Source organism: Sabethes cyaneus, chromosome 1 (genome assembly GCF_943734655.1).
Source record: "Sabethes cyaneus chromosome 1, idSabCyanKW18_F2, whole genome shotgun sequence".
NCBI classification, from domain to species: domain Eukaryota; kingdom Metazoa; phylum Arthropoda; class Insecta; order Diptera; family Culicidae; genus Sabethes; species Sabethes cyaneus.
In genome coordinates, this window is record NC_071353.1 from 59,741,236 (window position 1) to 59,757,035 (window position 15,800).

At 40.8% G+C, this 15,800-nt stretch overlaps 1 protein-coding gene across 1 annotated transcript; it reads left to right on the forward strand.

The window, feature by feature from the left end:
- The first annotated feature begins 1,330 nt into the window (after positions 1–1,330).
- LOC128745339 (zinc finger protein Xfin-like) lies at positions 1,331–3,146 on the forward strand. The gene is made up of 2 exons (XM_053842382.1): positions 1,331–1,473; positions 1,528–3,146. The coding sequence occupies exons 1-2, from the start codon at positions 1,451–1,453 to the stop codon at positions 2,810–2,812; spliced, it is 1,308 nt and encodes a 435-aa protein (XP_053698357.1). The 5' UTR covers positions 1,331–1,450; the 3' UTR covers positions 2,813–3,146.
- The last annotated feature ends 12,654 nt before the right edge of the window (positions 3,147–15,800 follow it).

Genomic DNA, 15,800 nt, shown 5'->3' on the forward strand with positions numbered 1-15,800 from the left:
TAAACCGAGTTTAAACCGCATTAGGACTAAATTTAAAAGCTATTATGCCTGTAAAATGTTAAAACACAAGCTACATTCGCTATAAACGGAAAAGAAAGTTTTCCAAAATGTAAACAAGGGCGCCAGTATCTGTCAATTGACGGTATGATGATTTGGTCTATAGATTGTTGCTAGATTATTTGTTTCACATGGCGACTCTCTAAGGCAGGGATACCAGACTTGCAGATTTGTCTGCAAATTCCAGATTTTTGGAACGGTCTTGCCGGTCTTGCAGATCATTATAAATTTGCAGATATTTGCAGTTTTTCTGACTTTTATTGTTCTGGTGCAGATTTTTGTCCGAAGCTCTTTAAACTTTCACAGACTTCCTAAAAAAGTGTGCAGATTTTCGCAGTTTATTTTCAAACCAGAAAATTCGAGTAGCCGGAAAACTGCTCGATTTTTTCGGTTTTCGAGCAGTTCCAGACTTTTGTTCAGAAAATATGGCATCTCTGCTCTAAGGCTCTCTCAGGGGTGTGAAATTGTCAAAATTTAGCGGACTAAACATCCATTCGCTATGTAAGCACAAATCGATCTCTTGTACTCTCATGGAACTGCCATATGGAAAGTTTGTGAAGATTTGGTGCAAAGTTTTGTCTATCCTTTTCACTCTTTAACAAACCTGTGCACCGACTTCACAAATAGAACAGACTTGGGAAGGTGGCAGCATCGTTTCGCGCACATAGCGAATGGACGGCGACAACTTGGAACCTTGGAACCAGCCAGTATACCGAAAATAACAGCTAAAATTAGTTAAATTATAGCTAAAAGGCTGTGTTTAACTGCTTTCTAATTAGTTTCAGTAGTCTTAAAATGGATAAACCTTCAAGTAGGCACTAGAACCAAAAGTACCAAAACCAATGAGTGGGACATGTACAATGTATGTAGTTTGACAGCCACACCACCCCGCTGGGCTCTCTAGGTCTCTAGTGTTCGCTAGTGTGGGTGCTTGAGCTGCAGGGATACCAGACTTGCAGATTTGTCTGCAAATTCCAGATTTTTGGAACGGTCTCAGATCATTATAAATTTGCAGATACTTGCAGTTTTTATGACTTTTATTGTTTTGGTGCAGATTTTTGTTCGAAGCTCTTTAAACTTTTACAGACTTCCTAAAAAACTGTGCAGATTTTCGCAGATTATTTTTAAACCAGAAAATTCGAGTAGCCGGAAAACTGCTCGATTTTTTCGGTTTTCGAGCAGTTGCAGACATTTTTTTAGAAAATATGGCATCTCTGTTGAGCTGTCAGAAAGCTCTATTGTGATGTGACAGAAGGCGCCACAAAGGAAAAAATGTTTTAGTAATACTAATAAATATCCGTTTAGGTAATTACAAAAATTGTGTGTTTGAAACTCGCTTTTGCTATTCTTTGCAAACTTTGCTTTGCTAAGTACCTAAAAAAACCTCGTTGTAATGGAAGAAGAAATATTAGTGATGTAGGTTCAATTCAATAAGTTGACACTTCCGCAAACTAATTTTTTTATTCACAGCCCCAGTGGACCACCAGAATCTTATTGCCGGCTATGCTTTTCTGAATCTAATGCGGAGCTTCTGCTAGTTTCTGATATATCGATGCGGTCAAGTGAAACTTTGATATCTGTTATCAAACGATATTTAGATATTAATATATCAATACATGCAAGTCAGCCATGTGCCGTCTGCAACACCTGCCGGATGATGTTAGAAGAATTTGATCGTTTTCGGAAACGTTGCATGCGTTGTGATTTGATATTGACGGAGAACATGTCCATAAATAGTCCTCCAGTGAAGAAGCAAAAAAGACAAAGCGCAAGTTCGCCTGTTCAATTACCAACAATGCCGGCGCCTGCTGTCGTAGAAGGACATTATCAATATGATGATATGCATCCAGATAAAACTAATGGTACTAATCAAGTATTCAATTCAAGTAACAAACCATACCAGTGCACTACGTGCTTTAAACGGTTTCATTTTATTGGTTCACTAAAGAGACATATAGGCGAATCACATTCAAGAGTTGTCACTAATGACGATTTGAGCTATGATCTAACTACATCAATCCAAGCCACTCAAAGTGGCGCACTAGCAGTCAGTCTACCGCTGAATGCAGCACCCTTGGAACACACTATTGACCAAATACTTCCTGAAAAATCCGTTCTTCAAGACCTCTTGGTTTCGAGCAAAGCAGCCCAGGTACATTCTGTATTGTCCTCTGCCGTCACGAAAACGTCTGTAACTCCGTTCGTAATCCTTTTGGAACGATTGGATAGAAACGTTATTCCTGCGATTCAAAATTTGGAGATTCCATTAGGCAAATTCTATCACATGAAACAAAGACAGTCAAGAAAAAATGCCATCAATTCAGTAGAAGAGACTGTAGAAGATGAAATCAAACGAATATACCCGTCTCTAAATTTAAACAAACCAAGTCGAGTGTTCACATGTGATCTTTGCTTTAGATCAATGAAAAGTAGAATGGCCCTAACTAGACACAAGATGCGTCACGCTGATATTGTCTTTCCGTGCATTGAATGTAATCGACTATTTCCGGACAAGAGCAGCCTGGACCGTCACATGCCGCAGCATACCGGTGATTTTCCACATCCCTGCGATCAATGCCCCTTGGGATTCGTAAGAATCGGGCTTTTGAAAAAGCACCAGGAACGTTATCACGGACCGAATGCACAACCACTCAATTTACTATACTGTTCGTATTGCCCAAGAGCTTTTTGTGCACAAACGGCGCTTTCGGCTCATTTGTTTCAGATGCATCCTAGTCATGCGGATAACGGTTAAGCTCACAAAATCATAAAAAAAAATAATGGACTTTTATTAATAGGAAATACAAACTTAGTTCTTATACTTTGTTTATTATAACCAAGATCTATCTAAGCTTACTACGAAGGCGAAGAGTAGCATTGCATTATATTATTATGTATATTAAAACAGTACTGCCGCGTATCAGGTTAAAAGCTTATACCGGTCTGGATCAGTTAGAAAAAAATGGATGTCGTTTTATTATGTACTTACGGTATGCCTTATATACCGTAAACACGTTATATAAAATTACGTTTTTGTAATATTGTATAATCCCAATATGGTCTAAACATTACGTACTGTTTATCTTACATTGTCCTTTCTTTTTTTTTTCATTTCAATTTGATAATACTAGTTTCTAATGGTCTAATAGAGCTATTCGTGCGAATGTAATGCAGATTCGTCAATAGCCCGTTTGATTTTGCTGGCATGTTCTAGTATACCATCCGTAATCAATCGAAAACTAATCGAATCGAAAAAAAGCAAAATACGAACTTTACATTAACTTGTGAAGAAGTTAAATATCCGTAATATGGAAATGTTGACTGTATTAAATTTGGTTTTATATAGTGCGCGGAATAAATGTTGGATATTCACTTTCTATTGTTTAGTTTTATATTAATTTCTATGAATAAAAATATCTTTTTTCTTTTTTCTGAACACATTATTTCTCTACTAGGAAAAAAGGAAAATTTCGTGATCACAAAAACGATAATTTCAAATAATGAATGGGTTGGTACCTATATATATTGACTTGACAAATAAAAAATGTATTATGAATAACAGGGTGTCGATTACCTGGAAAATCAGGGAAAACCTGGAAATGTCAGGGAAATTAGTTTCAACCTGGAAAAGTCAGGGAATGTCAGGGAATTTCATTTGGCATGTGAAGAAAATATACCGGAAAAGTTAAGACTTCGCAAGAATAACATTTACTTCAAATATTTGGCACCTTTTCATTCAAGGTCTTCGCGTATGCCCAAATCAAATAGAAAATTTTTGCTCACGTGCAACCAATCTGCTGCGTACAAATTTCCGAGTTTCGAAATTTCGAATTTCATCAATGTGCAACTGACCTGCTTTAAACCTCAACAACGGTTGAACCGATTTGATCGATTCTGGTTTCAAAAGGAAGTGCTCACAACCTAATTGATCATTATCAATATCTTTTGGATTCTTCGACAATAATTGGATATTTAGGTCAAAAATTGTGGATAGAAAGTTTGCTTGTTTTGTACGGAAAGTGGCATAAAAAGCCGTTACCAGCAAATTTTGCCTCTAGATAATTTCAGACTTCCAGACCGAGATCGGATTGTAACTGGCACGAGGACTAATCAAACTGAACCAAGATCAGCCTTTGAAAATTTACTACGATGTTCAACCTGAACGGGCCAGAACCCGTACTACAATTTTTATTCTCATGTCGATCACTAGTGAAAACCTATGCTCAATGCGTATTCGCATGAAAGGCCATCTCAGTTTCAAAATTCTGATTTAGTCTAACAAATCAGTCATATCTTCGAAATTCGACTGCGAGCAGAGGGTCGATAGAGTCGCAAACCCGAAGTTTTCCTGAATATCGAAAGCTTACTACAAGTAGGTCGAATAAAAACAGAAGCTCAGGTTCTAAATAATACAAGATGCTGCGATGCTAGTTGAGTCACTTGGCCTCAAAAATGTTTATGTTCCTGATGAACAATTATTTCCTCAAATTTTGATAACAACAACAGATGGCCTAGCTGCTCAGACAAATCGGAATTTGTGTCAGAAAATATTTTCAAATTATGTTCTAAACTAAAGACCAATTTTTATGTTTATTGTTTTGCATAACTAAATGTTTGAAGCGGATTTATACCCATTCATTACATGTGATCTAACAGGCAATACGGCTCATCCCACAACCCTTTGGCAACCAGATAAACCAGCAGACTATTTCATTTTTGTTTAGAAAAGACACCTTGCAGTATTTATTGCGGAATTTCCACCTATTTAGAGTCCCACGCGAAAATTATTAGCGTGGTTATTTTCTGCGTTTACCACACATGTTTGCAATTTAGCAATTTGAACCATCAGCTTTTCGTTATTGCCTCCCCACTGTACCCCTCCCTGCTTGACAAGCATATTTTCAATGTATTTAGTAAGTATCAGGACTCGTAAAATTGCTGCCAGGTGCAATATTCAGCTTGATTTTTTAATTTCGATGTGCGTTAATTAAGTTCGAATTAATTTTAATTTTGCACATAGAAATTTTGTATAAAAAGATGAATTTGAATTAAAAAGGAAAATTGAATTCATTAAGAAATGATAATTCAAGAGTGTTGCGGCAGAAAGCCGCATTGTAATCCATCGCAGTTAGCGTCTATTGTCCAGCCGAAGCTAGTCACAAAACGCTATTGTCCGTTCAACTGAACGTGATGCACAAAGGCTATTATTCTGACCATGTAATAAATCTATTTACCGCAAGTGTATAAAAGGCGAATAATAAATAGCAATCAATACAGTGCACTAGCAACCACCGCTGTTGGCGGATGGTTGCCGTAAGATAAATCTAGCGTTTTATTTTAGTGTGAAGACGTCCAGTCCCGTTGGTAATCGGCCCCCCTAACGACGATCCGGAACAAAGAGTAAACAACCAATTAAGCCAAATAAACACTTTGATAAGTGAAATTAAGGGGATATTTTGCACCTGGAATATTTTGAAATACACCTGGAAAAACCTGGAAAAGTCAGGGAATTTTATTTTCGCTGGATAATCGACACCCTGAATAAGTAACTGCTTGCTATTATCTGGGAGGTGTTGGTTTCTGTTTACAATGTGCCTAGTCGAATCTTGCAGCTTGTCTCCTATTTTTGCGGTGTGATATTGTCAATTTCCCACCCTTTTGTACGCGATGAATTATAACCGTCGCCAGAATCGTCGCGAGGGCAAATATCGTTTATTTTGTCAAGTAAATCAATAGCTTACGTGCGCTTATATAGCTTATATAAGTATATATATATATACTTATAACTTACATACAGCCAAGCAGATTCTTTCTGCGACGATTTCAAGCTATCAAAAAAGTGAGCAGCGCGTTTTGTTACCAAAGAAACGGGCAATGTGCAAATAAAAGCTTCTGCGAAATACCTCGGTTAAAGGAGATAATTATCTTATAAAAGACTTCATTTTTATTTTTTTGATGTGCACTGCTGCTGCAGGCGTTTCCTAACCGTTCCATTTGTTCGTATTAGCCAGAAGTTATTTAGGTACTATACTTCCGTCATTGCTCCAGACCGTGTCTTATTCTAATGAATGACGTTTCAAGGTAACCAACATTTTCTATAATACAGCTGTTTTCTATAATTGCATCTTAAAATTGCTGTATTTTGCGGCATACACGGAAACCTGACCGTCGAGATTGAAAGAAGCAGTGAAATTTTCGTTGAAGATAACAGCTCCAGGACTTAACAACGTCGGACTCGTCACCGTTAGATGCCGGCAGGGTAGTTCGTTTTATCGCAACAAATATTTCTAAATTTATTGACTAACTAGCTGAGTGCCCGATCTTACTCGGGCGCTATTGTTTCACAGTCACTTGTCCATCAGTTAGTGTAACCAAAATGCTTATAATGCAAAAATATAACGCTTTCTCCTCTTTTGGACTTTCCTTCCCATTTGTCAGCTCCCCCTCTTACTTACACATCTGTTTTCTTTACGGAAATCCCTATAAAACCCTATACAGAAAGAGAAACAATTACATTTATCCTATTTGCACCTTCTAGCAACGGCCACCCCACCCATAGTTTAGTTATTGTACTTTTCAAAAAAGTAGAAGGTGCAACAGTGTTTCTTTCATGGATACATAAAACCTGTCATTCCTTTCATCTCACTTCAAGACAAACTTGTTTGTAAACAATGTTTCTAGTTTCACCACCAGGAGCAAGTATTCACAAATTATTGGCCGAGCCCACTCTGGAACATGCCACTTAAAGTTGACCATGGGAAAAACATGGTGTTCTCGGAACAACTCCACACTGTTTGAATGATTGCCCCTGTGACTCAAATAGAGTCGGCCAGCAACACTTAGCACTAATGGTCGAACACTTTTTGTACGGGTCACTTTGATTCAGCGCATAATTACACTTGACAAATCTACAGCTGTGAGCATTGCCGTTTAGTGTTTCATATTTTGATTTTTTCTGTCGCATCGATAAATTGTTACAGTCGTGGGCGTTACTCCCCCTTCCTGTCAGCAACGTCCTGTCATCAGCTCCCTCTTTTGTCCCACCGTCACTTAAGGAAGAACCGACCAAACATTTCGAAGTATTCCCCCTGTTACACCCCCCTCTTTTGTCAACCCCTTCAATTCTGATTCCCTTATATCAAGGAACATGTATGAAAGTTAGATAAAGAATGGTCAAGGCGTTTCGAAGTTATCGTCTCCCCCCCTATTAGTCCCACCCCCCTTTGTAAACCCCCGGTGCTGATTCCCTGATGTCAAGGAACATGTGTGCCAAGTTTGATGAATAACCGTCCAGGCATTTCGGAGTAATGGCCTCCCCCTGTTACAACCCCCCCTCCCCTTTTATTTCGGAGGTATGGTCCCCCCCAACTAATTCCCCTCCCCCCTTTGCCAACCCCCGCGATAATTCCCTGACGTCAAGAAACATGAGTGCCAAATTTGAAAAAGAACGGTCAAGGCGTTTCGGGAATATGCCCCCCCCCCTATTAAGGACCTTTCCCCTAACAGGGATCTTGACGTTTCGTTAAGTTTGTGTAAACCGCTTTGATTTTTCGCTTTCAAGTTTTGCGCTTTTTAAAGTGATAAAGTCAGAATCTCGCCTTTTGTTTGTGCATATCGTGAACCGCCTCGCTAGTACTAGCCGCTCGTCGTGGAGTTTCATCGAATCACCGATTTATTTCTGCAAACGGATTATTCTTATTGTACGATTTTCATTCGCTGAATCTACTCGGTCGACAGCCATTGTTTTAACTTCGACATAGTCTTCGTTAAGTTTCAACTGACACTCGCGCCGATTTGTTGAACCAAAACAGAATGGAGAAAATGCAATGTGGAGAATGTAAACAAAGTGTCAACGATCTCGAACCGATCCGCTGCGGCTTCTGTGAGACCAGCTACCACATTAACCAACAATGTTGTGGCTTTAACAGTCGTGTGTGCAAGGATCTCTTCTCACAAGGCAAAATTATATTTATTTGCCCGACGTGTAGAGAAATGCTCAACGGTCGATCTATTTCGTCATACATGGCAGATTTACAATCGAATCATCCAACACTATCGCCACCGCTCACCGAATTACCCGCGCAGGTCCAAAAGCTATGTGATGTGATTGACGATTTGAGCAAAAAAATCGATAATTTGCCTTGTAAGCCAACGAATGTGGAATCTGCTGGAACACCTACATTGTCCGCCACTCCCGTGTGGCCAAACAAGAGCCTGAAGCGCCTCCGAACTGAGCAGATCCCATTCCCTACACAATCGGATCGCGGTGAAAACAGCATAGATATAAGCGATCTTTCCGTGCCATCCATTGCTTCTGCTGTAGCAAAGAAACGCTTTTGGCTATACTTGTCAGGTTTGAATCCTCAGCTCTCTGACGAAGATATACAAAAAATCATTTCTCGCTGCCTAAACACTACTGAGCCTGCTGCTGCTGTGCGGCTTGTCAAAAAAGGAACGGACACGTCCCGCTTTTCATTTGTGTCATACAAAATCGGTCTGGATCCGGATTTGAAAAACACTGCTTTGGATCCTGCTACGTGGCCCACCGGATTGCTCTTTCGTGAGTTTGTGGAATATCCAAAAAACTAGAATCTGATGATAAACCAGCTATCTCCATCGAACACGTCCCTGCCTTTAATGAACCAATTGAACCAATGCGATTTATTGTGGATGGTGGGAGCCCTGAGGCTTCTGCCAGAGGCGAGTATTTGATTAATTCATCTCAGCAACCCGTACTGTGTGATCATGCCTTTCAGCACGCTGCACGCAATTCGAATCATGTTTGGTACTACTATCAGAACGTCCGCGGATTACGTACCAAAATTGACGATGTCTTTCTGGCAACAAATGACTGCAACTACGACGTGATCTTACTGACTGAGACTGGACTGGACGATCGCATAAATTCCCAACAACTGTTCGGCGACTCATTTGTTGTTTTTCGCTGTGATAGAAGCTCTCTCAACAGCGACAAAAAATCCTTCGGTGGCGTTCTGATTGCCGTTTCGAAACAATACCCATGCACTCTATTGAAAACCTCACACGGCAATCATTTGGAACAGATCTGCGTAAGTACAATCATTCATGGTTTGAGAATTCTGCTTTGTGCTGTTTATCTTGCGCCAGAAAAAAGCAGTGACACTGCCATAATCGATTCGCACATCGCTTCTGTTGCTGAGTTGTGTGATAAGAGGACAGATGGTGACATCGTCTTAGTGTGTGGTGACTTTAACCAGCCCCGCATCAGATGGGTTCACGATCGCTTATCGCACTCCAATTCGTCACAATTACCCGTTGCGAGTGCTGCGCTTCTTGACGGCATGGATTTTTTGAATATGCGTCAAGTAAATTTTCATTTCAACCATCTCGACCGTGTGCTCGATTTGATTTTTTGTTCGTCTGAGCAAAACTGCGTGGTTGACACTTGCGACACTCCTTTTGTTCCTGTCGATCCGCATCATCCCCCGCTCGTGATCTCTATGTTAGTTGAAAGCAGTAGTAACGCAGCACACGTTTTGCCGACAAATAGCACGGGCGCTTTGAATTACCGTAAAATTGATTTCGTTGCATTAATCGATTTCTTACGAAACATCGATTGGAATTCTCTGTTTGATGTAAACGATGTCGATGATCTTGCTAGGATATTTAACGATACGTTATACCAGTGGCTAAGATCCAGTTTGCCGCTTGTGAAGAAGCCCGCTTCCCCTCCGTGGAGTACCCCTCGCCTGCATACTTTGAAACGAGTGCGCAACGCTTGGCAGCGGAAATATCGAAAATTTCGTACTGATGAGACTAGATGTAACTTTAAACGGACTAGTGGTGACTATCGACGGCTGAATGCTAGCTTATACAAGAGCTATGTTATGCGGGTGCAAACTGACCTTCGCAGGAACCCAAAGCAATTTTGGAATTTCGTGAATTCGAAGCGAAAAAATTCTAATATTCCTTCGAATGTTAGCCTCGATGGTACTGAAGCAACGTCGACATTTGATTCATGCGAATTGTTTGCAAAATTTTTCGCTTCAGTTTTTGCCGACAGTACTGCTTCTGATTTAGAGGCGGAGATAGCTTCCGAGTTTGTACCGTTCGACTTAGTTGATTTAGACACCTTTGAAATCACTACGGATATGATAGTTCTCGCCACCAAAAAACTAAAGGCTTCGTTTTCCGCTGGCCCGGACGGGATTCCAGCAATTGTTTTTTCCCGCTGTGCATCTGTAGTGGCGGAACCGCTATGTCGAATATTCAACAGGTCGTTTGAGCAAAGAAAGTTCCCGGCGATTTGGAAGCAGTCTTATATGTTCCCAGTTTTCAAATCTGGTGACCGGCAAAATATAAGAAATTATCGTGGCATAACTAGCCTCTCTGCGTCGTGTAAGCTGTTTGAGATAATTGTGAGCACTGCTGTTCTTGATTGTACAAAAAGCTATATTTCCTTCGATCAGCACGGATTTATGCCAGGTCGTTCTGTTTGTACGAATCTTCTGGATTTCACATCGACTTGCATCTCGCATCTAGAGCAGAAGGCTCAAGTTGATGTAATTTACACAGATTTGAAGGCCGCGTTTGACCGAATAGATCATCGAATACTTTTACGCAAACTTTCCAGACTTGGCGCATCGCAACACTTTGTCGGGTGGTTATATTCTTATTTAAGTGATCGAACGCTACGCGTGCAGCTCAATTCATGTCTCTCCTCCCCATTTACAAATAGATCGAGGGTACCACAAAGCAGCAATATGGGCCCATTGCTTTTCTCGTTATATTTTAATGACGTTGCTTTACTTTTGGGTGATGGATGTAAGTTGATATACGCGGACGATTTGAAACTATATCTCGCTGTTCGATCCATTGAAGATTGCCTAAATTTGCAAAAGTTGCTTGACATTTTCGTCAATTGGTGTCGCAAGAACTGGCTCATTGTCAGCACGGCTAAATGTCAGATTATGACCTTCCATCGAACTGTCAGCCCTATATTGTTCGAATATAATATTGATGGTCAAGTACTTAAGAGAGTTGAACATGTTAACGACCTGGGCGTCGTTCTCGATACCAAGCTGTGTTTTAATCAGAACCGTTCGAATGTAATTTCAAAAGCAAACCGGCAGCTCGGTTTCATCACAAAGATTGGACGGGACTTTAAGGATCCGTACTGTTTAAAGTCTTTGTATTGTTCTCTGGTGAGACCAATATTGGAAAACGCTTGTCTGATCTGGGCTCCTTATCAAGTAGCCTGGATATTGAGAATTGAACGAGTGCAGAAGAGATTTATTCGCATAGCACTATGTGATCTCCCGTGGCGTGATCCTGTGAATCTTCCTTCGTATCCTGAACGATCTCGCCTTATCGGTCTAGATACTTTAGAACGACGCAGAAAAATCCAGCAAGCTGTTCTTGTCGCTAAGGTGTTAAACGGAGAAATCGACTCGCCGAATATTCTTTCGTTGCTTGGCTTTCGTGCTCCTCAGCGTTCTCTTCGTTCCGCTGGATTACTGCAACCTGAATCGCATCGTACATCATTTGGATTCAATGAACCTATCACTGCTTGCATCCGTACGTTTTCTTCGGTAGAATATTTATTTGAATTTGGTGAATCCTCAAACAAATTTTATCAAAAAATTGTTAATTGTGGTATCATATAATATGACTGTAAATTTTGTAATTAGTTTAATTAGAATTAAGTGATTGACCATGAAATGTTGACTTTATGTAAATAGCTATATCAATGTATCAATTGTAAAAGATGGTGGGGTTTTTATGCCTCCAACAGGATGGCCTCTACTTGGCTTTTCCCCATCCAATCCATTAAGACCAAACAGGTCGGATGGATATAATCAAATAATAAATAAATAAATAAATAAACAGGGAACCTCCCTCCTTCGTTTTTGTTAACCTTCCAGTGCTGATTCTCTTATGCCAAGGAACAATTATGCCAAGTTTGATGATGCGTCCAGGCATTTCGGAGTTATGGCCTCCCCCCCTGTTACGAACCCCCCCCCCCCCCCTTTGTCAACCCCCAGTGCTGATTCTTTTATATCAAGGAACATGGGTGCCAAGTTTGGTGAAGATCGGTCAACTCGACCATACAAACATACTCACGCTCACTTTTATATATATAGATATAGGGTGGCCACAGAGCTTCTTGAAAAAAATTCCCGACTTTTTCCCGATCGGACTCAAGGTTTTCCAGACAGAAACTTGAGTCTACGGAGTGCACTCGTCGATTCTGCCACGAAACAGAAGTGGAAGTTCAAATAATGTAGCAGCCGAAAAGCAGGTATCTGTATGGCCTGGGCACGACTGGCTCTCAAGTTCACTAAGTGTGCATCCAAATTAGTTTAAGAGTGCAACTAAGGGAACTTTCCCGCCAAAATAAGGAGCCTGGACACTGCGGAAACGAGAGTAATGAGCTTGCTGACAGCCTGGCGAAACAAGGATTAGCTCAGACAGCAGCCCGTCAACGATACGCCAAGCTGGGGAGGGCTGTTCAGAAGTCTTGTAAGCAGGACTAGAGAGCCAGGGTCAACTATCTGGCTGATGAATGACGACGTTACTTTTTGCAGCCTTCCGCTAGTGCCAAACCCATCTTTGTCAGCCCAAATGATGCATCAACTTTTTAGCAATATATTAGCAATAAGGCAACAATAGCATCATGTTGCTTTGCATTGCTCTCAAAGTACTCTGTAAGGTAATCCTCAACCAGATCCGGGAGAAAATCGACGCTGCTCTCCGGCAATAGCAAACTAGATTCCCTGCCAATCGATGTGTGGATCATAACACGACTCTCCGTATTATGTTGGAGCAAGTCATCGAAATTCCGACCTGTTTTCTTCTGGTACTTGTTGATTTCGAGAAAGCATTCGACCGTAACACGAAAACATCTGGGGCCCACTAAGACGTAGATGAGTTCCTGATAAAGTAGTCTATCTCATTGTTTTAGTGCAAATTGCTGCACGATGGCCTCCACTCGGGCCCTATATGTGTTACTACAGGAGTGACATAAGGCTACATATGTATGTCACCGCAACTGTTCCTCGTTGTGATGGACGAGATTTTAATTGGAACTATTGGCAGTGAACCAGACCGAGGATTACCCTGGAGTCTTTTGACTTTGCCGCCCAGTTAGCTTCGAGGTACGATGCTGCTCTAACAAGCCAGTCGTCTTATGTTCGAATCTCGGCTAGGCGGTGCTTGCTAGATGGAGTCAGTAGAATTGTAACACTGGGCCCGTAATTTTCCTGTACTCTAACAGCCGGCTGCGAAGTCTGTCGATAAAGAAGGGTAATGTCTAAAGACGGTTTAAGCCCAAGACTTTACTAGGGTTGCTTTGCTTTTGACTTTGGCCGATGACATTCTCTTGCTCTGCTGACGACAATATGATATGCAGAACAACCTTGATGACAACTCCAAGATAGTAGGTCTCATATTTAACATCGCGACGACCAAGTCATTAAGATTAAACATTATTAATCCATCCATTTCGAAGTTAGACACACGTATCAGGATGGCCAGGGACTTGCGACTTTGGAATTGGGGATTTGGGCTCAACACACAAATCAGATTACCGTACCGATCCTAATACGAATTTTCAATTTAAACGTGAAATTCGTTCGATTGCCTGCAAGACGTGGTCCGTGTCAAGACAACTGCAGGTGTTCGTTCTGCATCATTCAGGGTTGCTGGCCTCACACTTGGATTGCCAATTAGGAACTCTATCCGTCAATATCGCCATATAGAAACAGAGATTCGGAAGCGTAAGGGAAGAAGCATCTGATATATTTTGAGAAGAGGAGCGAACGAAATATTTAGATTATTATTCGAACCTCACCTGGCGACAGGTGGCAGATGGCAGATGGCAGATAACCGTTCACCTACCAGACATCAGTAGTTAAGTCATCATCAGTAACAAGATAAAAACGGGGAATATTACAATAATTCAATATATTGGACGCAGTGGATCAGCTCCGTAACAGAAGAAAAAAGCTCTATTTATTGCTAACCGTCTCCTTCCAGTTGGGGTATCGTGGTACGATACTGATCAAACAAGCCAGTCGTTGTGTGATCGAATCCATCAATTTTTCTACACACTAACAGTTGGCCGCATAGTCTATCAGGCAAAACATTAAGAGGCCAAATCACTGACGAACTGACATGACACTGGCATTTCACTAATGACACATAAGATCTCACATGCAAACGATCACTTGCTTATAAGCGAGTGGACACAGTGCAACAAGTTTGCTTTTTGCTACCCGTTTTTTGATTTCGAACGTCTCTCGTAAAAAAATCTACAGATGAAACTGACTACTTTAAGGTAAAAATATAAAGCGCAATTTATATAAGTGTTATTCAATAAAAATTGTTATACGTGAGGAAAGGACTATTAAATTTTTTTAATAACCACGAGTCCAAGTTTCCGTCCAAGTCCGAGTTTTGAATTATTGTAATATTCCCCGTTTTTAGCTTGTTGCTGATGCCTTTATTTATGATGTGTTCATGTCCGTTGGCTTGTGGTTCGGCAGAACAACGGGATCAAGTCCAGCGACGTACTTTGAAACCAACTGGAGGGCTGTGCCCTCCACACACCGCAATTTCGAAAAAGCTGATACAGAGAGTGCCATACGCTCACAGTTACAGACGGTTTTCAGTTCGTTTTTGCAGGTGGAGAAAATTCCAGGTACGAAGATTTCGTTTAAGGACTAAAGATTCATGTGTCTCAGAATTGCAGGGGTGTCGACATGTCTCCCAGATTCTATCAAGGAATTCAACTTGAACATCTTTACGTAAATTCATGAATGGCCGATTTATAGCAATTTTTACCAAATTCCCGACTTTTTCCCGCATTTTTCCCGACAGGTTCCAATTCCCGACTTTTTCCCGCATTTCCTGATCGGGCGCTCGGCATCCACGAACAGCGGAACAATCAAAGCGGACAACGAAAAGCCACGAATCTTTACATACTTCCTACGTTAAGCAGTACTTCCAGGTAGCTAAGGCATTTCAATTTTTCTATTTATTCGACTGAAAAATCCTAGCGTACTCCATATGTTTTCTTAAACAATATTCCTTCCTATTCTTGACTCGACCTATCAATGTGCAGTTCAAGTCGGATTAAACAACGCCAACAGTAGTCGCGTTGTTAGCAGTCTGGTACCTATAATGTTTATGCGGTCAGACAGAAGTTTTTCATGAAATGGCTCCAGCTGGTTCAATTCCGTCGCTCGTGACCCCGAATCAGCTTTTCCTAAGATTGATTGTAAATCCCTATTCACGAATCACCTCCAGCAGAACTACAAACATATCGAAACACCTCTGATTTTTTTCCCAGCCATAAGAAGGTCGTCAATGTTAAGAACAGAACAATAATTCGGAAGGACATAGTCTGAAAACGGAATGTAGCGCAAGGACTTTTTTGCCCTGCATACAAATTGATGTGATCTCATACGGATCACCGAAAGAACGCATGTAGACGGCTTGCTGGTAAAATCTAAACTAAACTATAGTCACGATAATGGTAACATATACATTTGTATTATTGAGACTACAACTACATATATAACATCTTCCTCCTTCAAGTATTTCTTCTTCTAATAAATCTAGAGTTTCGCCTGTAATCTGCCGAATTGGTTCTCACGACATACGATCTAGGTTCAGGCAACTTCTTTAATATTTCCCCTCTCACCCATCTTTTTGTCGTTTGATCCTGCGCTAGCACCAAATCACCTTCCTTAAAATCTGGT

Bases quoted from the DNA above. Each gene is read 5' to 3' on its own strand.
- LOC128745339 (XM_053842382.1), top strand. From the start codon at position 1,451: ATGGAAGAAGAAATATTAGTGAT. The intron at 1,474-1,527 runs GTAGGTTCAATT...TTTTATTCACAG, and splicing joins GAAGAAGAAATATTAGTGAT to CCCCAGTGGACCACCAGAAT.